Source organism: Mus caroli, unplaced genomic scaffold (assembly GCF_978045245.1).
Source record: "Mus caroli unplaced genomic scaffold, Mus_caroli_1 scaffold_7, whole genome shotgun sequence".
NCBI classification, from domain to species: domain Eukaryota; kingdom Metazoa; phylum Chordata; class Mammalia; order Rodentia; family Muridae; genus Mus; species Mus caroli.
The window spans coordinates 47,284,549-47,307,320 of NW_028227262.1; the positions used below are offsets into that span (position 1 = coordinate 47,284,549).

Below are 22,772 nucleotides of genomic sequence, written 5' to 3' on the forward strand. Positions count from 1 at the left end.
GATGCATCAGGTTGTTTTTACATACTAACATATTTATGCACACACATCAATAATAGTCACAGAGAAAGAGCTCACATTTGAGAAGGAAGCACAGGAGGGGTTGGAAGAAGGGAAGGGGAAATATGTAATCATATTTTAACTAAAATTTTAAAATTTAAAAGAAGACTAACACAGGAGTGGATGCTCACAGTCAGCTATTGGATGTATCACAGGGCTCCCAATGGAGAAGCTAGAGAAAGTACCCAAGGAGCTAAAGGGATCTGCAACCCTATTGTTGGAACAACATGATGTACTAACCAGTACCCCGGAGCTCTTGTCTCTAGCTGCATATGTATGGAAAGATGGCCTAGTTGGCCATCACTGGAAAGAGAGGCCCATTGGACTTGCAAACTTTATATGCCCCAATATAGGGGAATGCCAGGGCCAAAAGAATGGGAATGGGTGGGTAGGGAAGTGGGGGGCGCTATGGGGGACTTTTGGGATAGCATTGGAAATGTAATTGAGGAAAATATGTAATAAAAATATTAAAAATTAAAAAAAAACAAAAAAAAAAGAAGACTAGTTTGTCATTCTGAGAAGTACTCTCTTGCAGTGTCCCATGGGCCTCAGAAGGATTGTTGTTATTTGTGCCTAGCTCTGTGTTGGTCTGGAGTGTGGATGGAGTCTCTAGTTCATTCTCAGGGAGACCTGGTCACTCCCTACAGTTGACAGGGTCAGAGCCCAGACAGTTGAGTACCTTGACCACTGTGCTTGCATGGCTCCTTCTGCTGGTTTTTCTTGCCTTCCAATGCATGGATTTCCTCCCTATGCAGAAATTGCCATGTTTACAGATCCTACGTAATGTATGGGGAGTACAGACCAGCTTGGCTAGCAGAGACACTCAGGCAAAGCAGATAAAAACCAAACAAACAAACAAAGCAAACCAACAAACCAACAAAATGATATTGTCCAGTAGGCGATTGTAGCACTTCATTTCTTTCATTTTTTAATCCAAATTATTTTAAGAGGGGCTCAAGGTAGGAAGTAGATAAAATTGTTCCAAATATATTCTGCTGTTCAGTTCCCTATGTCCTTAAGTACCAGGTACTGTGGTGGACTTTGATTGGTACAAAGGCAAAACTGAGCATCTTTAGCTCAAGGGCGCAGTCAGACACCTACTTATGAATTGAAATCACCCTAACTCTTATTATTTGCCTATTCAAACTTTGTATCTGTCAGGTTACCCTTCTCCCCCTGGCCCCAGTAATGGTGCCTTAATAATCTAGTTCCAATAAGAAAGAGATTGGTAGAAGGCAACGATTACTCTTGTAAAGAAAATAACTACCAGATGGGCTTGGGTGGCCATCTTTCTCATCCATGCCATATGTGTAATTGCCGGTGTGTAACAGGGCAGAGGCAGTGTATAACCTTGGTTTGAGTGTGGCCTGCAGCAACCATAACCTTGGGAACTGGGGATGGGTATGCCAGATGAGTCCTTGGCAGACAGTTCACCCTGTTTGCTAGGAGCTGTTTTCAGATACCCATAGCTCCACTGCAGGAACATGAAGAGAGGGAAGGGAGTCCCATCAGGTTGAGGGTCAGGGTTGGATGCAAGATATCCAGAGTAGACCTGGCTACCAGATCTTAGACACTGTGGCCTAAAGGCTCATGTGTGTCTTCTCCCTGATGTTCAGGGACTCTGAGAAGAACTCCCAGTTCCTATAAAACAGGAAAATAATGGTTTTACAGTTGCTAAGTCAAGTAGACTTTGCTCTCTGTAATTTGGCAAAGAAAATACTTTGGGTGAGTTTTTGGATGTTTAAAAATTTTTAATTTCTTACCATGCTACTCAGAGGGCTACAGCAGGGGGATCATATTCAAGGCTTGTCCTGTACTCCATAATGAGAGAGCATTCAAAACAAAATTTTACAAACTCTTATCCACCCTGTTTAGTCCATTTGGATTGCTGTAACAAGAAATGTCATAAATTGGGCATCTTGTAAACAATAGGAATTGGTTTCTTAAGGTCTGGAGTCTGAGAAGCCCAAGAAGACAAACATGGCACATTCAATGTTGTTGGGTGAAGGCCTGAAGCAGCCTTGGTTCACAGACAATGTTTTGGTCGTTTTGTTTTGTGTGTGTGTGTGTGTGTGTGTGTGTGTGTGTTTCCCTATGCCTTTATAGACGAGGTAAGAGGCCCTTTGGGGCCTATTTTGAAGGCACTGATTTCTAAACACCTTTCAACATGTCTTCCTTCTTCCACTAATATTATTGCCCTTAAATATGATTTCAACAAAATTGTTAAAATGTCTAAGTTGTATGTACATATACATACATATGTATGTGCATGGAGGGGGCTCTGCAGGGCAGAGGGCAACATTCAATGTTATTCCTCAGGTAATGTCCACCTTAGTTTTTGAGACAAGAGTCTTTGAGTGGTGTTGAACTTGGTATGTGTGGTAGGTTGGTGGACCGGAGGGCCCCAGGGATCCACTAGTCTCCACACCCCTTCCCGGCACTGGGATTATCTGTGTACCATCACCTCTTATGAGAGTCTTATTGATTGCAAGGCAGGCACTTTACTGACTGAGCCATTTTCTAACCTCCTAAAGTCTGGATATTGAGGGCACACAAACTTTCACAGTATAACACACCCTTGATGGACAATCGAGGATGTCGCCCTTGAGGTTCTGATGGCAGCGGTGTTTTGCATCGTGTTTGGTTGTTTCCATGAATCATTGCTTATGAACAGTCTCTAGGAAAGCAAATGAGTCAATGGTAAAAATTAGAGATGTGTATGTGGAGCTCAGCTCGTGGAGATACAAAATCAAACCCTCGGGGATTCTGTCCTTTATTTAGATAATGTGGCAAACTTTTGAGTAGAGCAGAAGTGAGGACACTTTGTCTCTGTTACATTATTCTCTGGACACATGCTGTTTGGCTTGCAGATTTGTATGTGTGATTTGGCAGAACTAAAGTCCCCGTAGAAACTGTCCTTTGGTCCCATGTACCTGTCTTCCTGGGCCCTTCATCTCTCTCTGTTCTCTCTAAACTGTCCTGGTAAGTCACACATCCTCTTTTTGTTCCCATGCTTGTCTCATCCAACTGAAACTTGTATTCAAGTATTATCTCCATCACCCACCTCTGCCTTAGGCTCAAACAGTGTCCCCCTTCTGTTCTTCCTCTGAGATCCCTTTATTTCAACTGGAATTTGAATTATAAGGAGGGCTTAGGCTATGCTCCTTCATTGAGAATGGCAAAGGCTGAACTACAAAGAAGACAAAGGGCTTCAAGTGTAGGGAGTGAAGACATCCCCGGCCCTTCCTTACAGAACTTCTGGCAGATGGCTCTGTCTCTGTGTCCCTCCAACCCCCAGCTCTGCACATTCTTTGCTTGGTGACAGCCAAATATACAGCACTTTCATGTCACTAGTCAACAGACAGGCCTGTTTCCCAGCTGTGTGGGCCTCAGGGAGCTTGGCTAATCTGAAGCTGAGAGGTGTCCTGTCACCCCAGACAGCCTAGCGGTCAGTTGGGCAGGTCGGTCAGTTTCATTTCCCCTCTACCCCACTGGGCGGCTTTCCAGTTCAGCTTGCCCTGTTGCAGGAACCCACAACTACACTGAGCCAGGAACAGCCCTCACTTTCAAAAAGGAGTTTTTGAAAGAGTTCATAGTGACAGCAGCAGAGATGGATGCTGAAAGAGACATACTGATTAGTGATAGCCTGAGCCCAAGATTCTGAAGTCAGAGAAACGTGACAGAAGAGGACTGAAATGCATAGGGACTTTGTCTGTAGAGGGCAGGTCACACTCTTCAGTGCTGAAAGAGCAGTCCTTATGAGAGTGTCTCCCAGACAATCAAAGTGGAGCAACACATCACGTAACGAGATGAACAGAGACATGTGTTAGGCAGTTCTGGCACTTGAGGACATGATAAAGTCTGGTTACACCAGGCTGACGCCAGAACATAGCATCCCATGGGACCACGCATATATGTGGCCTGCCTTTAAGTAAAAAAAAGTCCCTGAGGGGGGAAAACATCATTAAGAGGTTTGTGGCAGTACATGGAATATGTGACTTCTACCCTGAAGTTTCCTTCACTCCCCAGATTCTTAAGTAGCTGGCTGTAGGGTTGAAAGCTGAGCAACTGAAAGTTTAGATGATCCAACAGGTCTGTATTGGAAGAGGGAAGAGGGAAGAGGGATTTTAAGCAACATCACATTAATGGTACTGGGAAGTAGGCTTTTATTTCTTCTTGTGGCCTGCTGTCCTGGGGCCTCTGGAGGTTTCATGCCCGTGTTTGAGTACAGCCCCTTCTCTAAGGCTAATCTGTTTCTCTACCCCAACGATGTTAGGCTATCCCAAGGAGACCGACATCACACCAAAGACCCAGCTATCTCCTTAGCTAGAGTTCTAGAATGGCAGTAGCTTGACAGTATGTGTTAGATCTGTCTGTCCAGCTACAAGAAATAATGAGGTCAGTGCGCTCCATAATTACTTGCTTTTCTTTTCTACCCAGTGACGTGCTCCTCTGTCTATTGGGTCCTAGGGCAGAGACATGAGCACTGTTGCAGAGTCTGGACAGCTGAAGGCAAAACTCCCGAGGAAGGCTTTCCTGACTTCTACTTGCTGCTGTCTTCTTCTCTTGCTTTCTTCTCAGCAGTAAGCCCCGGGATCTGGTGGGCCTTGGTGCTGACCTGAGTGTGTGGCCCTCCCCTAAGGACTCTGCTCCCCTTCCCTCTCCCTTCTGCCTCCACAACTCAGAGTCAAGCTCATAGTTTCTTGGGTTTGTGCGGGTATAAGTGGCATCTGCTTTCCATCTGCTTTGTTTCTAGGGCCTTCCACCCCTGCCCCCGCCTGGCTGTGTCCTGTGTCCCATTATCATTCTTCTGGCCTACAGCCCACCTTGTTGTCTGCCAGTCTAGGCTCTGCTTTGCTCAGAGTCTGAGCTGCCTGCCTTGATTTTTTTTTTAAATCATCACACATGCCCTCCCCAGTGTGAAATGTGTCTACCTGGTCTTTTTTCCATCGGTGTTCTCGAGTTACTTTTGCAGTCTTGGAAAAAAGGGAGGGATGCAACACATAGTAGTACCTTCCTTTTTGTTTATTTTTAAATTTTCTTTTATTTTTGGTGCCAGTTCTTCAAGCTTGCCTTACAATTGACTAAGCTATTCTCCACTGAATGGATTTGGGGGAACAGTGACCGATGGGTTAAGGAACATCCCAGCATCAGTGCTGAGCCAGGTCCATCTCAGCATTCAGCCTTGCTTATGTCTTGAGTACTTACTACGGGCCGGTATACTTAGGCTTATGTGGATCCTTGTGAGGTATTGCCTGTATCATCTGTTATCGTGGTACTTGTGGCATGAGAAGAAGCTATTAATCCCTTTCTGTGGATTAGGAAAGTGACTTAAGTCATGACTTGTGAGTGTAAGATCTTACCTATGGTGCTGTTGGTGTCGGGGGCATGGTACTTTGGGGATTTATCAAGCTCTGAAAGCATTCTCACTCTTCACAGTTACTGTTATAGAATCCAGTATGCTTGGGAGACTTTAAAAGCTGCCTTATCTTATAATCCAGGAGTGTTCAACCTTCCGCTATTACTATATGACATTGTACTATGCCCTTTTTTTGTGGGACCACATTGTAGCTCTCCTGGGAGGTATGGAGCCCTCAGCTGGCAGATTGACATAGCTGGTGCAGACAGATTTAGGACAGGGTGCAAACATTTACAACCATCCCACAGGGAGCAAGGGTGCTGGAGTTTCACAGACTTCAGTTCTAGTCTCCGGGCTTTCATTTTATTTCTGTTTAACCTTGAGTCTATGTGTGATTGCCCCTGTGCCCCTGTGTTGAGAGACAGACGTGTCGCTTAATCAGCTGTTCACATTAAGTTGGACCCCTTCCCTTGTCTGATCCCCCTACCCTGAATTTCAGAGATAATTGCATAGCATGGCTTGGGATAAACCCCCACATGATCCAGTACTGCTTAAATATTCCCGTAAGTGGAAGACACCACTATACCAAAGTATAACTTGTCAGGACGGCAGCATGGGTGAGAGCTCTCGCACACACCGCCGCATACTTCTCTTTAGTTGGTGAAATGTAATTGAATGGAAACCATTTCTACAACTCTTTTCTGACATATTTTGCACCCAGAAACAAATTACAAAGTTTTTCAGAGATGAATGTTTCTAAGTCTGATGTTTATATGGGATCTGAGAGTGAAAACCATAATTCATAGCTCACCTGCAAAACTGAGCAAGCGAAGGTTGCTGGAGAACACAGTAGGAGAGGAAACACAGAATGAAGCCCATGGGAAGAGAACAGAGCATGGCATTTGGTAGTTGGGTGGAGAAATGAAAGAATTCAGTTCCTGCTGACCTTCATCTTAGCTATCTCAGCATCCCATCCCTGGCAACTCTTCTACACCTTAGCTTACTGCTGTGACTCAGCCCGAGGTGACATACTGCCATAGGAATCCAGTCTGGGAGCCAGACTAGTTCAAGGTGGCTGTGAAGCATCCTCCTTTCTTCTCATGGATTGCCTCTAGCAAGGAATTGCAGGCCAACTTGATTGTTGGGAAAGGTTCTTTGCAAGCTGTTGCTGAGCTGAGGAATATTGTGTTTTGGGCATGACTGTCTTAATCCTTCAAAAGAAACCCAAGGTCAAGTCTCTGAGCACCTCAGATAGCATTCTTTGACAATTTCAGGATTTTGTTCTGTTTCTGTATCCTGGGCAAACCTTCCTACATTGAACCCCTTTCCTGAAATGTTAGCAGTAGAAGCATGAGGAACAGGGTATAGATTTTGCAGACCTGCATAGAATTACCTTCTATATGCTATACCGAAACAAAGCCGTGTGGAAGATGGATAGAATTGGAAGGTGTTCATCTATATATTAGCTCATTGACAGGTAATCTCTTTGGCACAATCTTTCACCTATATTAGGAGGATGGGAATAGCATCAGTTTATAAAACTGTGTGAATTAGTACATGAAATAAAGCAGTTCACATTGAGTATAACTTTTGGCATATAGCAAAAACTGAAAATATTAGCTGTTGCCATTGGAAATGGAGCATAATAACATTTTTTTTTTACTCTTCTCCTTCCCTCCCTCTTTCTCTTCCTCCCTCCTACACTTCCCTTCCCTCTCTTCCCTTCTCTTCTTTGCTCCCTCCCTTGGTCCCCCCTCCCTTCCATCTATCTTCATGATTCTCACACAGTAGGTTTGAAAGTAAGCTTTGGGTTCATTTGATCGTGCATTCTTCTTTGTACACCATTTGAGATCGTCAGAGCACAGCCATCTGCCCTGGATTAGTGTGTAACTGTACAGTTTCCATCATTGATTGTTATGAAAGCCAGGCATGGAAGCCATGTATGATCACTTGTTCAAAGTACCATGTATTTCTAACTGTTCACCCTTCTAAGAGAGCACAGTAAGAGATGGACTTCCAGTCCATCTGGATGAATTTCCGGTGTCCAATACAGAGAGCTGGAAACTGTCTCACTAGAAAAATATTTAAAGCTGCGTTAGTGAACTTAATGTGTATATGTCACAGAACAAGAAGTAACAGTTTGTACATGAGATGGCTCTATTTTTACTGCTCTCCTATCGCTTAAGAGTGTTAGCTGAGGTGCCTGGCATCTCTGTCCCTTTTGGCTGCCTGTGTGACCTGTCCAGGTGACTACAGCTTGTTGGATTTGAGGTTTTCATGACATCTAGCTCTCTCCAGCATGTCTTGTGTTAAGGGGTTCTACATTTCCTACATATCAGTCAGTAATGACTATGTGGAAATGAGCCCTTCCCCTCTGGAGCACTGTTCAGGGTTTTCTGCTTTCAGTCTACATTTTGCATCTGTCAGTTGCTTACACACACACACACACACACACACACACACACACACACACATACTCTGTCTCCCAAACAGAGATGATATTGACAGGCCATTGCATGTGCTCACACTTCCAAGAGGATTGCCATTTGACCCTCTCATGATGTGACATGAATGCTGTCCTTGAGAAGTATAGAGAAACAGAGAGTGGCTGTCTAGACAGCCAGAGTCCAGCGGGCCAAAAGAAGACTGCATCTGTAGACCTAGGAGTCATCGATAATGAATGATTGGGGGCCTGTCTGGACGCCTCCAGACATTCTTCTGTGGTCATCCCAGGCATGTATGCAAGGTCCTAAAGGCAGGGCTGAATTTCAGATTGGGTTCTAAAAGTTTCCTTGGCCAAACTTCTCAAGAGATAAGAATTTATAAAGCAATTAACTCCATAGTCTTGAGTCTCCTTGCATACGAAAAAAAAATGCTTAATTTCCTGTTTGCAAATCAACATTTTAACTAGTTTGTTGTCTTGCAGGGGGAAGAGACCAAAAGCCTGACTCTTGTCCTGCATCGGGACTCTGGCTCCCTGGGATTCAATATCATTGGCGGCCGGCCCTGTGTGGTATGTTAATTGCTAAAATGTTTTTTTGTTTTTGTTTTTTTCCTCTTTGGAGGTTGGGGGTCAAGGATGAGGCCTGGATGCTCCCTAGCTTCTCCTCTGTCGTCGCGTGTGTGTGTGTGTGTGTGTGTGTGTGTGTGTGTGTGATATTTTCACGTTGATCAGTAATATCTGTCTGACATTTCTTACTCTTGCTTTACAACATTGGTCTCATTCCTCTCTTTCATATGATTGAGCTTTAGGGTTGCCTCGGTGATTGTGTAGCAGGAGGGCTGAATGGAATTGTGTGATATGGATGTAGCTAGACATGAATGACCAGTTACCTCCCAACTGAGCTAGATTGTGGGTGCCCCATGTGGAAATGACAGCTTGAACTACGCTTTGCCACCTTGGCAATACTCGTCTAGACAAGGTTCAGTCCCTTCCTTGTTTCTTCCCAGGTCAGCTCTTTCGCCATCCCATCCCTCAATGGTCCCTCCTCTAGATGGAAGAGGCCAAATTCCTGTCTGCTAGCTTAGCTTTGAGGAAAGTGGCTTGAGGAAGAGTTCTGGGGATGACGAGGGATGCTCTTCAGACTCTCAGCATTTGAGGAGAATCCACTGAGTGCCTGCTGTCTCTTCCTCTGGTCTAGAACTGACTGTGTGCTGCTAGACCTTGTTTACCAACTAAAAATAGTTCGAGAAAACAAGATTTGCTCATTCAACAAATACACACTGAGCACTGTCATTTGCTAGAGACTGATAGGTACAGTAGAGGCCAAAGAGCCTGGGACCCTGTAGTCAGGGAGTGATTGCTGGGTGGGGATTGGGGTTGTCAGGCACAAAACAAGTCTACGTGTCAATCTTAGACTGGGGAAAAAATGGGGTGGAAATGGTGGCAGTCAGAAAAACCTAGAGGAGATGGCTGGTTGAATCCTGAAGTAGGAGAAGGTACCAGCTCTGCAGAGCTGGGGATGTCTCACCCACCCTCCTGGGGCTCACATTTTTATGGAGAGACTGATGGAGTAGGAGAGGACCATGCCACTAGAGATGCTCTGAAGGAGAAGGCTCTGAGAGAAGGACCACTGAACTGAGTTCTGGAAACATAGGACCCTGCTCAATTAAATGAACGTTTAGGTTTAGAGAGAGGCTCTTGCTATGAGTCCACCCTGGCCCAGAACACGTGATCGTCTTGCCTCAGCCTCCTGAGTGTTGGTTTTCTACATAAGCACCCCTATGCCTGGGTTCATAAACTGTGTTTTGTCTACACACACACACACACACACACACACACACACATTTTTGAAAGTATTTGAAGATCACTGAGATAGAAAACAGTGGATTTGGCAGTGCTTACAAGATCTAGAGGTCCCCTAGGGCAGGGGTAGGATTTGGGGCAGCTAGACATAATCAAACGATTCGAGTTGAGGGATGTGCAGAGACGTGATCAAAACGGGATGCAGTCAGTGCTGGGTCTGGGCTCTGAAATAGTGTGGGCAGTGACTCGCTGCACCGTGTTTTCACTCAAGGGGAGTGACAGGAGATTTATGGTGGAATTTCTGTAGCTTTTAGCCAAAACCACAGTTTCAAAAACAAAGTTTTGTTTTTAAAAACTGACAGCTTTGTCAGAGACGATATGTAGTAGATAAAATGATGAACGTCATCTGTCTGGGACAACATTTTAAATGCTGGGTGGGGGCGGCAGCCCTTCCCACTTTACTAAACCAGAGGAATGAGCTCACAGATTCCCATCATCTTTGTGGAAATCTTACCAAACTGGAGAAGCACGTGTGAGGCTGGGGCTTTTCTGAATTCCCTCTTGTATTTGATGAGCCCAGGCTGGGCGCCTCTGCGTGATTCTGATCTATCCCTTGAAGCCTCAGCTTTGGGAAGGGGGAAGGAGACAGGCAGGCCTCAGTCTGTAAGCATTTGACCTCAGCTAACAACAAAGAGGGGCTTGGATCTGTGCCAACTTATAAAAAGACATATTTGTAACGGGGGTGGGGAAGGGCATTGCTCAGTGCTAGAGTCCTCAGCCAGCCTGCAATAGCACCCTAAAAGAAGAAAACAGAAAAGAAACAAACAAACTGATGAGAGACCATGGAAGCGTCTTCTTAGCACCGACAATACATTGGATTGCATTGGTGATGGTGCTCCCTCCTCTGCCACCTTCTGTTGTCAGATTTAAACAACCTCTGGAAACCACGATCCACTCCACTTACTAGATGTTTCAGAAACTTCTGCAGCAGACAGAGCCTGAACTAGGAAGACCTTGTCTCTGCCCTAGGTGCAACCACATCAAAGCCCAGTGTTTGCAAAACCTTGGTGTGGAGAGGCACTTGCATGGGTGGTGATTGCTGAGAAACCCATTATGCTGCATCCAGGAGGCTGTTTGGCAGCCACACCCCAGGAGGGGTGCAGGGTTTTCCCTCCTCCCCAAGAAGATGGTTTCTGCTTTTCAAAGTGTGTGTGTGTGTGTTTCCACTTCTCTTACTTTTAAAAAGTTGATTTAATACAAGCCCAACCTGATTTTGTAGCCTTTTAAAAAGTTCTCTATTGATTTGGTCCTGAGCTAACAATATATATGGAGACTGAGTAGATGGCTTAGTGGGTAAAGTGCTTGTTGAACACACATGAGGAATGGAGTTCAGTCTGTAGCATCCACATGGAAAGCCAGAGGTTGTAGCCCTAATGCTGGAGGGTGGGCAGAGACAGGAGGATTCCTATCTGTCTGGGCTACTTTAGCTAGCTTAGCTCAAATGACATGTTCAGCTTCAGTAAGAGACTTGGTCTCAAGAAACAAATGAGGTCTGGAGCTGCTGGTGAGTTAGTCCAGTAGGCAAAGGTGTTTGCTGCTGAACCTAATGACCTGACTTTGGTGCCCAGGACTTACCTGATGAAGAGACCTGGCATGAGTATCACACACACACACACACACACACACACACACACACACACACACACAGGCTTGAGCACTCTTTACATGCAGATGCATGCAAATATAAACCATACATTCTGAACAGCAGAAACCAGAAGGAAGTTCGGTTTCACATTGATGTGCTTCCTGCAGTGTTGATTATAAGTTTTCCAATTAGCGAAAAAAGCGTATCAAAATCTAAAATGTATTCTGCACTTCACCAGAGTGGGAGGGGCTGGCAGGTCTCTGAGTAGGCAGGAAAAAGCTGAACTGAATTCCAAGGGCAGGCACACGTCTTTAATCCCAGCACTCAGAGGAAGAAGCAGGTGGATCTCTGAGTTTGAGGCCAGCCTGGTCTACAGAGTGAGTTTTAGTAGAACCAGAGCTAAGCAGCCAGGCCTACACATTGTCAGGTCTGAAAGTTGAAAGGAGTATAAGTGGTGTCTTTTCCCAAGGCATTCCTATGAGATGCTTGGTTGGACAGTGAAATAGCCTAGCCCAAGGCCTCTGACATCAGGACTAACATTGCATGAGTCTCTGTAAAATACCATCAACCAAACCCCATCACTTATTTATCAATTCTCATGTACTCTGAGAAGCACTAGCTGGTCAGGAGTATCCTGTCATTTAAGCCTTGAGCAAGTATAGTGTATATCTGGGTCCTCCTGGAAGGAAAGCAGCCCTTCTTGTTTTTCTTTGACTCAAGACAATAAAACAAATCCTATGGCACATTAGTTCATCTTGATTAATAGAGCAGACTTGGAGTATATTAGGAGAGGAGTCAGACAAACTAAGAGAGAAGACAGATACCCAAGGGAAAAATCTGGCTGTCAGGAATGGGCTTCAACTGGTTTTCTTTCACTTTGGTGCTTTCTGTGTGCATGTATTCATATGTGTATAATTTACAGACAATACAATCTATCCTTTTGAAGTTAATAAAAACCATGTGGCTGGTGCTTGAGGAACAGTTGGAGGGGCCCTCTGGCTATAATGCATAGGTGTACATATGTGAGCACACACATACACACATACACACACACACACACACACACACGATACACACCTGCACGTCACCCTAGTTATTTTTGGCCATGGTATTTTTATATACTTATAGGGAGAGTATTATTAAAATAGGTGTTGAGGCATTGTGGGATGGAGTTTAACATGGTGCTGGGTAGAGTTCTGTGGGGTATCCTCTGCTTCCTTCTCAAGTCATCTCGTGTTGTTGGCCTTTTGGGTAAGTCGAGTATATTATCAGATGCTTTTGTTTGGAAACAGCACATGCTTGTGCCGTGTAATTATTTAAAAACCCATCTGTTAATCACTAGAACTTTCTAAACACTTGGAGAAGACTCATCTTAGTGCTGTGTAGACAGAAGTTTGTGGACAAGCTAGGGCAAGAATGAGCGGCTGGACCCTTTTCTAATTAGGGAAAGGAGGGACTTGGAGAAATTAGCTGATCCATTTGTCTTTATTTGTAAATATCTCTTTTCATAATTAGATTCTTACCTAGTGACCCCTATAGCGTTTCTCTATATGGGTAACATGTGGAAGAAGTAGCTAGTAAAATCTTAGGCTAGTCTCTGGAGGAGCCATTTAGCAGTTTGTCCCTTGCTCAAATTTGACCCAGTCATGTAAATTGCTAAGGATTCCACCTTAGGTGTCTGTGAGCAAAGATGTTTCAAAATGACAAATCAGAGGTTATCACACCCCCTTGACAGATGACAAGAGCTTTGGACTCTGCCCAGACTTCCAAGCTGGTGTTCCATTCAGTCTCAGGGAAAATGGGGCGGAGTGGGAGGTGTGACTTAGCTGCACCTATAGCAGGGAAGAAAACATGAAGGGAGGGAGAGAGGGGAAGGCAGAAAGGGGGAGGGAGGAGAGAAAAGAAAGGAAGGGAGTGAAGGATGGAGGGAGGAGGAGGAGGATGGAAAGATATGGGAAGAGGGAGCAGAGAGAAAGGAGAAGTTGCTGGGATGGAAAGTAGGGAGGAAGGGGGACAGGAAATAAGTAGAAGTGAAAAGAAAAACCTCCAGCCAGGGCTGTGAGAGTTGGCTTGGTGTGATCCTGCGTAGGTACTGAGGAAGGTGATGCGTTAAGATATTTTGGACAGCGTGCACATGCTGAAATAGAAGTCTTACAGAGCAGAAAGGATGGCTGCTCAAAGATAGCACACCCCCCCTGTGCTCTAACTTTGGCTCGGGTTTGGAATATTTTTACAATGTATATGAGCCAGTTTCAGTTTAAAACAGAAATTAAAGGAAACAAACAACACCCCCTCCTCCCCCGCTTAACGCCACTTTTGACAAACTGGGGTTGCAGCAAAGTTTTGGGTTTTTTTTTTTTTCATGCCACCTTCCATGCTTAGCATTCACGCCTGTGTTTTTTTAACCCACAGGACAATCAAGATGGATCCTCCAGTGAAGGAATCTTTGTATCCAAAATAGTTGACAGCGGGCCTGCAGCCAAGGAAGGAGGCCTGCAAATTCATGACAGGATTATTGAGGTATGTGAACACTGGCTGGTGTCTGAATAGGCTGCCTGCCATCCACCTTTGCCTGGCTCGCAGGGGGATGCTTAGGGGGCTGGGGTTAGGGACGCCTCATGTGAGGATGGGCAGGCAGCAGTATACTTTGAGGGTGGTGTGTAACCTGATCGGGTGTTGATTGCCTTGGTGTGAAGTTGTTGTTCATCCAGGAGAGACTGGATTGGAGGGGGGGGGGGTGGCATGTTCACAGTTTGGCTTATCCCAAGGAGACCTGCATCTGTTTGCTATGCCTCGTTTCTAGCTCTGTGCAAAACAACCATCTGAGGGTTTGTGCACTAGTTAGAAACAGATGATCAGCCCCCTGTTGAGCAAATTGGGACTCAAATTGGGCTTGAGTGTGTCAGCCTCGGAAAGGGTTGTCCTCCTTTCCTTAGCGCTCACAGCGCAGCAAAACTTCTACACAGACATTGTGCTTTTTCATGCTCACCTCCTGGCTGCTTGCCTGAGGTCCATTGTTATGATCTGATCTCCTGGAGACAAGCAGGTCAAAGTTGACAGTCAGATCCTCTCACATCAGCAGGCATGGATTCAGTTTTTTTAGTTACTGTGTAGCGGGTTTGTAGACTGACACTGATGGATCCCTCAATAGCACCAAACAGCGCTCTGGCATTCAAGTGACAGAGTAGGTACTGTCCTACAATTTGGAAAGGAGGCTGATGGCTTCTCGCCTCCTTGTATGGGTTCTTGTTGCAAAGTTTGAACGACCTTGAGTTGCTGGGTTTTTTGACCATTCAGATTTCCCACTTAACAAGTATTTCTGGGAACTAAATGGTTTCATCCCCTTCTAGAGAAAAAGTAGCCATGAGGTTCCAGGGTGACGTGCTAGGTGCCAGAAGAATCTCAGCCACAGCCACAGCCATTGCCATAATCACTGACCAGAAAGAAGGCCAGAAAAGCATCACAAATACCTGAGCAGTCTGCTGTCTCAGACATCTTTGTTCAGCATACGTATCTCCTGGGCATTTTTATGTTAAGCCTCAAGTGAAGTTTATGTTACTCGTGGGCATCTTCTTGGGGGCATAAAGTGTCAAGAAGATAGAAAACAGAATTTTCAATGTTTCAGTTTTATGTGAACCAGTTGAATAGTATAAAGTATAGTTTTTCTCAGGTTAATTGTATGTCCTCTGAGGAATACAGAGTTCAATCTTCCTGGGTAAACAAAGTACCTGAGTTAAGGCTGGGGATAAGAGCCATGTGGTTACTTATGTGTTCAAAGATACTCGATTTTTGACTTAAGGATGCTATTAATATTGTTACACTGCCTTTGACCTTCAAATGGGATCTGAACTTGGAGTTGAACCGTATGTTTTGGACTTTCCAGCCTAGATTAATAGATTTTTCTCTAACAGCCGCTTGCTTGGGCAGCAGCCCCTTTCCTGAGATGCATTACCATAGTTTTTTGAAAGCAAATACATTTCCTGGGAGTATTGTTCAAAAAGATAAGTGCAGCCTGTGTTGCCAAGGCATCGGTGGGACAGCCAGTTTCTCCAAGTCACGGAATCTCGTTGCTCTTAAGTTTTGCAAATGAGAAATCTCCAGCTGGGCAGGATTTTCTCTTGGCAGAGGATGATCTGTGTTTGAAATGTTCAGTACAGTTTCTGGTAAGTCACACCCCCCTTTGGATAGTATGTAAAATATTAATCATGCCCCACTGTGGAGACAGAAATGGAGATCCCGATAGAGCCGCTACATGCATAATCACAACCGACAAAGCATGCCCTTCTCTGTTAGGTTCTAATTTCTTCTGTCACGATGAGGTGATTCTCAGGACTTCATATAGGCTCTCTGGTTCACCTCATCTGTGTTGTGGTTTTTTTAAAGGGGGCACAAATCTGGCTGTGTGTGTGTGTGTGTGTGTGTGTGTGTGTGTGTGTGTGTTTCATCATGGGAAGAGTTAGGCTTCCCGTTTTCCTACCCCAAATCTCCCCATGTTCAAAGCAGTGAGCCAGCTTAGCAGAGCCCTAGTGTGGGAACATTAGTTCTTACAAGAGGCTGCTGATATCAAATCCAGAGAGAGATGCAACCTCATCCATTCTGCAGAGTAAGGCTATACCCTGTGAGTTGCTCCATGAACATCTGGGTACAGCAGCTTTAAAAGATGTGTGCCTTCATGTAGATGCAAGGTGCTGGGCCAGCTGCAGGCTATCAGGGCATTGCTTACCATTACTCTGAGGACTGCCATCCTAGAAGCATCCTTCGGTGGTGTTGAATGGGTTACAGTCCTTTGCTCACTGAATGGCACTCTCAGCATCCTTTTCTTCCCAGACTGCCTGAGTGACAGTCCTGGATAGGGACTATGCTGCCAAGGCCTGGTGAGGAAGCAGGAGCTGGGACTGTTGGGCCCCTTGCATTAAGTGCCCTCCTAGCTTATGTGGCAGGAGCATTTGCTATCTGCTAGCACTGTGTGTCCTCTGTGGGCCTGGGTCTGTGTGTGTATATTGTCATCCACCCCCACCTCTGCCTCAGAGACACAGCAAGCTGTCCATGTTCAGTGTTGGCTTCTGATCCTTATTTGGTCCTTCCTACCCCTCCACCTCCAAAATTTCTGGGCCTTCTTCTGCTCTTGGTTCTTCCTTGAATTTCATATAAGCTTGTTTTCTTTTTAGGAAACTAAAGTACATTTATCTGTATATCTTATAGTCCTCTCATGAAACCCTAATTTCACCAGTAGTTTCTGCTTTCTGCATCTGAGAAATTTTTGGTTTTGTTTGTTTGTTTGTTTTGGGTTGGTCTGGTAAAGAGAGTGTAAGACTTTCAGACCTTAAAACCCCCAAGATTCTCAAAGGCATACTGCTCTTATTATTGAGAACATTAGAAGAATCTCTGTAGTGCCCGAAGCCTGAGCTAACTGATGGGAGCAGGATACTCACAAGCAGAGTGCATCTCTGTGATCTGGAGTTTAGACTTAATCAGAGCCTACCCAAGTCTGACGTAATGACAGGAAAGAACAAAAGTTGAAAAAACATGTAAAAGCAATATTAGCCTCAAAAATCCTCAGGGTGTGCCAGGCAGGGAACAAGCCATCTTTCTGTAGTCCAGCCAACACAACACTGAGCCACCTCTCTGTTGCTCCAGTTTCTTATCATGTAGTGTGTTTGGCAAGCTCTCTGAACACCTCCTTTGGCTGAGTGTCCATTGAGGGAAAAAAAAACACATAAGAAAGCCAAGGAGTAGAGAACCTGGCAAGCTGGCTTTGAAACTTGTACTATGCACTCTTTTCCCTCCCTAGTCCTCCCCTTCCTCCTCTCCCTCTCCTCCCTCCCTCTCCTTCTCCTTCTCCTCCCTCTCCCTCTCTTGCATGTGTGTATCTCTCTCTCTCATATATAGATATCTATATCTATATATGTATATAGATAAGCAGATACATAGATAGGTAATAATGAGTTATATCTTGAAGCTTTATGAATTGGAGGTCTGAGTTCAATCTTCTTTTGGTTAGGGCTTGCATCAGGTGGTGATAAAAGGCTGTAGCAATTGTGTGGTTGAAATAGCTTTTTGTTCAAGCCGGCAAATGTAATTCTGTGGGTGTGGAGGAAAAGCCATCACACCCTCTGTTCCCAGAATTCATAAACACACACTTGTCTCAAAAGCACTCTGACTTGGAGACCTTGCTCCCGAGAGCAGTCAGGATCTCTGTGGAGCCCCAGAGGTGAGCAGAGCTGCTCCTTCTCTGCCTTTGTGTGTTTGACTGTGCTGTCCTTGCTAATCAGGCTCCCTAGAAAGCCAAGCAGGGTCCTCCCTCGCAGCCAGCCTGCTTAGTTTGCAGCACAAGGGTCACCAGTGTGTGTTTTTATAGGGAAGATAATGTTCTTAGACCAATGAGAGTGGCAGAATGGCCTATGAATCAACATGATGGAGTGTTCTTTTCCTTTTTTCTTTTCTTTAAAGACGGGGAGACTGTTTGTTTTGATTTGTTTTCCTTTTATTTTAATGTAACTTCAGGCTCACAGGCACAAATGTCTGTGCATTGTTTGTGTAGATAGTAACTTCGTCTCCATTTACTTCAGCCTTTGCTGGCTCTATTTGTTTATCTTTGCTCATGCGGGAACAGTGTGCCTCGCAGTAGACAGAACACCAGTCTCATAAGTATGTCAGTATTTTTATATCCATTTGTGTGTCTAGGAGTGTGTTCTACATGCACATGTGTGGATGGATGTCAGAGAACAACTTGCAGGGGAGAGGTGGTTCTCACTCTCTCTACCATGCAGGGTTTCTCGGGGATTGAACTCAGGTTGCTAGGCTTGGTCCTCAGCATCTTTTCCTGCTGAGCCCTCTTGCAGCCCGAGTTTTGTTTTGTTTTGTTTTGTTTTGTTTTGTTTTGTTTTGTTTTGTTTTGTTTGGGGGGGTGTTCTTTTTGTTTTGGTTTGGTTTTTTGAGAATTAAAACAAATTCTTACAAAAATCAAAATGTTTATATAAACCAGGAAGTTAACAGTGACAGCACTGTCACCTGCAGGATTGATTCACATTTTGTTACTACTTACTGTAATATTCTTTTATAGTGAAAGAAAATCCCCTATGGTATGAGTGAGTTTTCTTACTGTGACACACTATAGGACAAGAGAAGCAGAATGGGGGGGTCTGTCTTGGCTTAGCGTGTGAGGGTGCTGTGCATCGCAGTGAGGAGGGCATAGTGTCAGGTCACACTGCATCCACAGACAGGAAGCCGAAAGGTGGATGCTGTGCTCAGCTCACGTTCTCCCTTTAATTCAATCAGGATGCCAGTCAATGTACCCATACCACCCACGTGTGCGGTGGGCCTTTCCACCTCAGTTCATTTTCTCTGGAAATGTCACCTTGACAGATTAACCATCACTGAACCTGCCATTGATTTCATTCAGGCTTCATATTTCTCGAGCTTCTTCACCTTAGAATAATTCTTTGATTTTGTCTTCCATACCAAAATATTTTCTTGCCTAATTATCTTCTTTTGGGGGAGGTGAGAATGCTTCAAGTCTACTCTTTCAGATTAAATTTTGTTTTGTGTTTTTAAATATATTCTGATTAAGGGTTTCCCTCCCCTAATTCCTCCTAGTCTCTCTCCACCCACCCACATCTGCATCCTTTCTTGTTATCTCTCATTAGAAAACAAACAGACATCTAAAGGAAAGAAAGGAAGAAAAAGAGAAAGAAAAAAGACAAACAGAAAGAGGAAAAAGTAATAAAATAAGATAAAAGCAAACAAACTTGAATAGAACAAAACAAAACAAAAGAGAGGAATAGAAAAAGAGCCAAAGAAAAAGCACAAGAAACATAGACACACACACACACACACACCAATTCACTTCCCACATTATGTCCTTTTGTTTTGGGACCCACTGTGTTTAACCAGGGCTGCCTGTGTGTGACCATGGCTTGGGAACTATCTGGTGGGTCCTGGTGGACTCCTCAGTCTCTGACGAAGCTTTTTCCGGTGCCCTCTTTTTATTTAATTCCATGATAGGGTATAATGGAGTTGCTGAGGCTGGTCTTGAACTTACAGTCATACTGCCTTAGCCTTCCAGATAGCTAGGATTATAAGAATATACCACCAGTTTCAGCTGATGGGAGTTTTCATCGCTTCCAGTCATCCTTAGTTGACAGAGTCTCTAAAAGACTGTCTCTGTGTATCTGTGTACACACACTCACACACACACACACACCAGCTATTCACTCAGCTCCTCTTCAGCCTTCATCCATATGCATGTCTTGAAAAGCATGCTGACGTCAGTAACTCTAATCTTAGCTCAAGTGCATGTGTTTGGCTTTATTCATCCTCTGTGTAGATCTCCAGCTCTGGGGTGAGAACTTTTGTTAATGGTGAACAGTACACTTCTTCCTTTGAATTAAGTTGTTCACATTTGTTTAGACTTCACCAGTGATCAAGACTTACTGATGAAAAAAAATCCTTAAAATGTTTCCATTTAGGGTTTGGTTTGATTTTAGAGAAAAACTGTCTCTGTGAGCTAAATAACACTTGGTTATATTATATTGCCCGCGCTTTTGTGTCCCCCTGGTAAGAACACGCTCAGGGCAACCGGAATCTTCTGCAGCACAAACTTTATTGCTTACCCCATCAGGAGCCAGTGGAGAAAGGAGCCAAAGAGAGCCAGAGAGAGAGAGAGATGGCGGAGCCCCCTCCCTTTTATGGAGGACTGTCCTCCGCCTCGGACGTGTCACTCCCTGATTGGCTGCAGCCCATCAGCCGGCATGGGAAAGGCAGAGCACATGGCGTGGAAAGCTACCCCGGCACATGCGCAGCTTGCTTGTTTACTACTTAGAACACGGGTGTCAGTGCCATCAGCGCCATCTTGTAATGGCGAATGTGAAGGCGGCTCCTTACAATATTATTCATTTCAGAAGTGAGAAAACTGTATGCTCCTTATGCAAGAGCAGATAGCAAGCATCGTGGCTAAACAGACACAAACATAGACGATCTGGCTTTGAATAATGTCAAAAATAAAGCCATGGGTCCACACTGTGCAGCTCACAGTGACTGATTCCCTCTGAGCACATTCAACAAGAGAGCATGGAAAGTTCAGTGAGTTAGTCATGTTAGTAAGTAAGGACGTGGGGCCGGAGAATACTTCTGTAACGTATTCACTGTGCTGTGCTAACATGAGGACCCACGTCCATTCCCTAGAAACTACCCAAAAAGCTGCACATAGCGATGGACACATATAATTACAGTACTCAGGAGTGGAGACAGGAGGATTCTTGGAGCTCACTGTGCTTCTCTGGGAGTTCTAATTTGTTTTATATTTCTCCCACACTCATACCTTAAGATTTAACTAGATCCTAAGGCATATTTAAAACTAAAAATAAATTAGAAGTGAGTTGTATCCCACTAAACTTCTCAAGTGAATATTGGGTCTAAAAGTTAAGTATTAGATAATTTCCTAAGGACAACAAAATAATACAAAAAACCCTTGGTGATAATACAAATAAAATGCCTTTAATATTTAGTCACCTTCCTCTACCTTATAAGATAGCTATGTATTTATCTTAAAGTATGGGGGCTTTGAGAACAGTAAGCCACATCCACTCATTAAAAAGTTGAGCCTTTAAATGTGTTACTGCATTTTAAATTTATTTGTGTATTTTTATCTGCATATGCAATTCAAGGTATGTGTGTGAAGGTCAGAGGACAACTTTGAATGGTCGTTTCTCTCCTTCCACCATATGAGTCCCAGGAATTGAAATATTAGGGTCATCAGGCTTGGTAGTGAGTGACGTTACCTGCCGAATTAAGTTTTAGTGTATTTGTGTGTATGGTATTAGATTTGCAGGGCACGTTTAGGATGGTCAGATTTAAAATGTGGAGAGAGAGCTAGGGGGAGCCCCTTCAAAGCGGTAGGTAGACATGGTTTTAAAAGCTGAAGCTAAGCAGAATGCAGCTAGGGCAGGATTGTCTCATCTGAACAGTGAGGAGGGAATGTTGACCATCAGAGCTATCCGTGGGAATTACAATAAGGGAGACTTAGGACAGAATAGCTGCTGCCAACACTGAGCTGAAATTATGCCACTTTTCTGGACACACCAAGTACCACCCCCCACCCCCCTCCAGGGTGGCAACAACCAGCAGCACGGTTCCTCTAATGAAAATGAGTCCCATGAGCTGTACAGGGATAGGCTGATGGGATAGGCAGTCCACCATTGCTGGGTACCACCCTGCTCAACAAAGACCTCTGACTTTGACCCTTCTTTGGCTATTTTAACAGTGACTAAACTTTGCAAGGGCAGTCCACACCCCCTTTTCCCTTGTTTTAATTTGTTTTATATTTCTTCTTTAAAGTCAGTGACCCCTCTGAGTCTGGATTGCATAAGAACTGTCACTGGGCCAGATAAATGATGATAATTCACCAATCAGAAGTAATTCTTAATTTACTTTTTAGTGTGAACAACGGGGCCATACTCCATGCTGGTTTTCTGGCTTTTTCAATTCTTTTAGTTTCTATCTGCCTTACTTCCTTTCTCTTGCCTGTATTAGGGGATCCCTTGTGGGCTTAGGATGGGATCCCACCTGACCGGAGGTATAGTCTCAGCTTTGGGATGTTTCCTGGTGTCACAGGTTTCAGTTCACATGCACAGGGGAGGACAGGTGTCTCAGAATCACTTGTTTAGAGGACAATGGGGAAGAACCACAGACTCAGGAATAGATACAAAAGTATCTTGAGTATACCTCTACTATTTTCTGTCTTTATAGACTATACTAGCTTCTGTGATCATTTCCAAACCACACCTTCTTAAAAATATGAACAACTTTACTCACTCCTATGGCTGCTTTAAGGAAGAAAAGACTACATGTGTCTGAAGACTGTAATTTGGGCCCCAGAATAAATGCTAGCCAGTTTTTTTTTCCCCTGTAGGTTTTTTGAGACGGGTTGGAGCGGCCTTCCAGCGAGCCAGTGCTTTGATGGTGGCTTCATGGCACCGTTTCATAAACCTGAAATTACAGTCATGGATAGACTGTTTTAATTTGTTTTACATTTCGTGTTTGAAATCAGTGACCCCTCTGAATCTGGATTGCATAAGGGCTGTCACTTCCTTGGGCCATATAAATGACGATAATTGATCAATCAGAAGTAATTCTTAATTTACTTTTTAGTGTGAACAACACCATAATTCATCACATATGTGCTGACTTAAGTGTTCTAAAAATAAAGGAAAACAGTTGAGTGTTCAATATCAGCTATTTTTAAAGTGCCAGAGCGGAACAGGCCCTCCCTTTATACATGACTCATGAGTTAGACCAGGCTGTATTCGTATTGGCAAATTCTGGGTTCATCTGTAAGACCCTGCTTCAATGAATAAGTTAGAGAGTGATGAGGAAGACTCTGGATGCCAGCCTCAGGCCTCCACTTGCATGCACACATCTGCACATGCACATATGGGAACATGCATAGCCTCTTGGCAGTAATACAA

The 22,772-nt window shown here is 44.3% G+C and overlaps 1 protein-coding gene across 1 annotated transcript in view; it reads left to right on the forward strand.

Annotated features, from left to right (window-relative positions):
• Pdzrn3 (PDZ domain containing ring finger 3) overlaps window positions 1-22,772 on the forward strand; it is a 224,618-nt gene that overhangs the window by 7,557 nt on the left and 194,289 nt on the right. Inside the window, exons 2-3 of the mRNA XM_021165184.2 lie at window positions 8,343-8,429; window positions 13,720-13,827. Coding sequence (XP_021020843.1) covers window positions 8,343-8,429; window positions 13,720-13,827 — 195 coding nt within the window. The remainder of the gene's footprint in view (window positions 1-8,342; window positions 8,430-13,719; window positions 13,828-22,772) is intronic.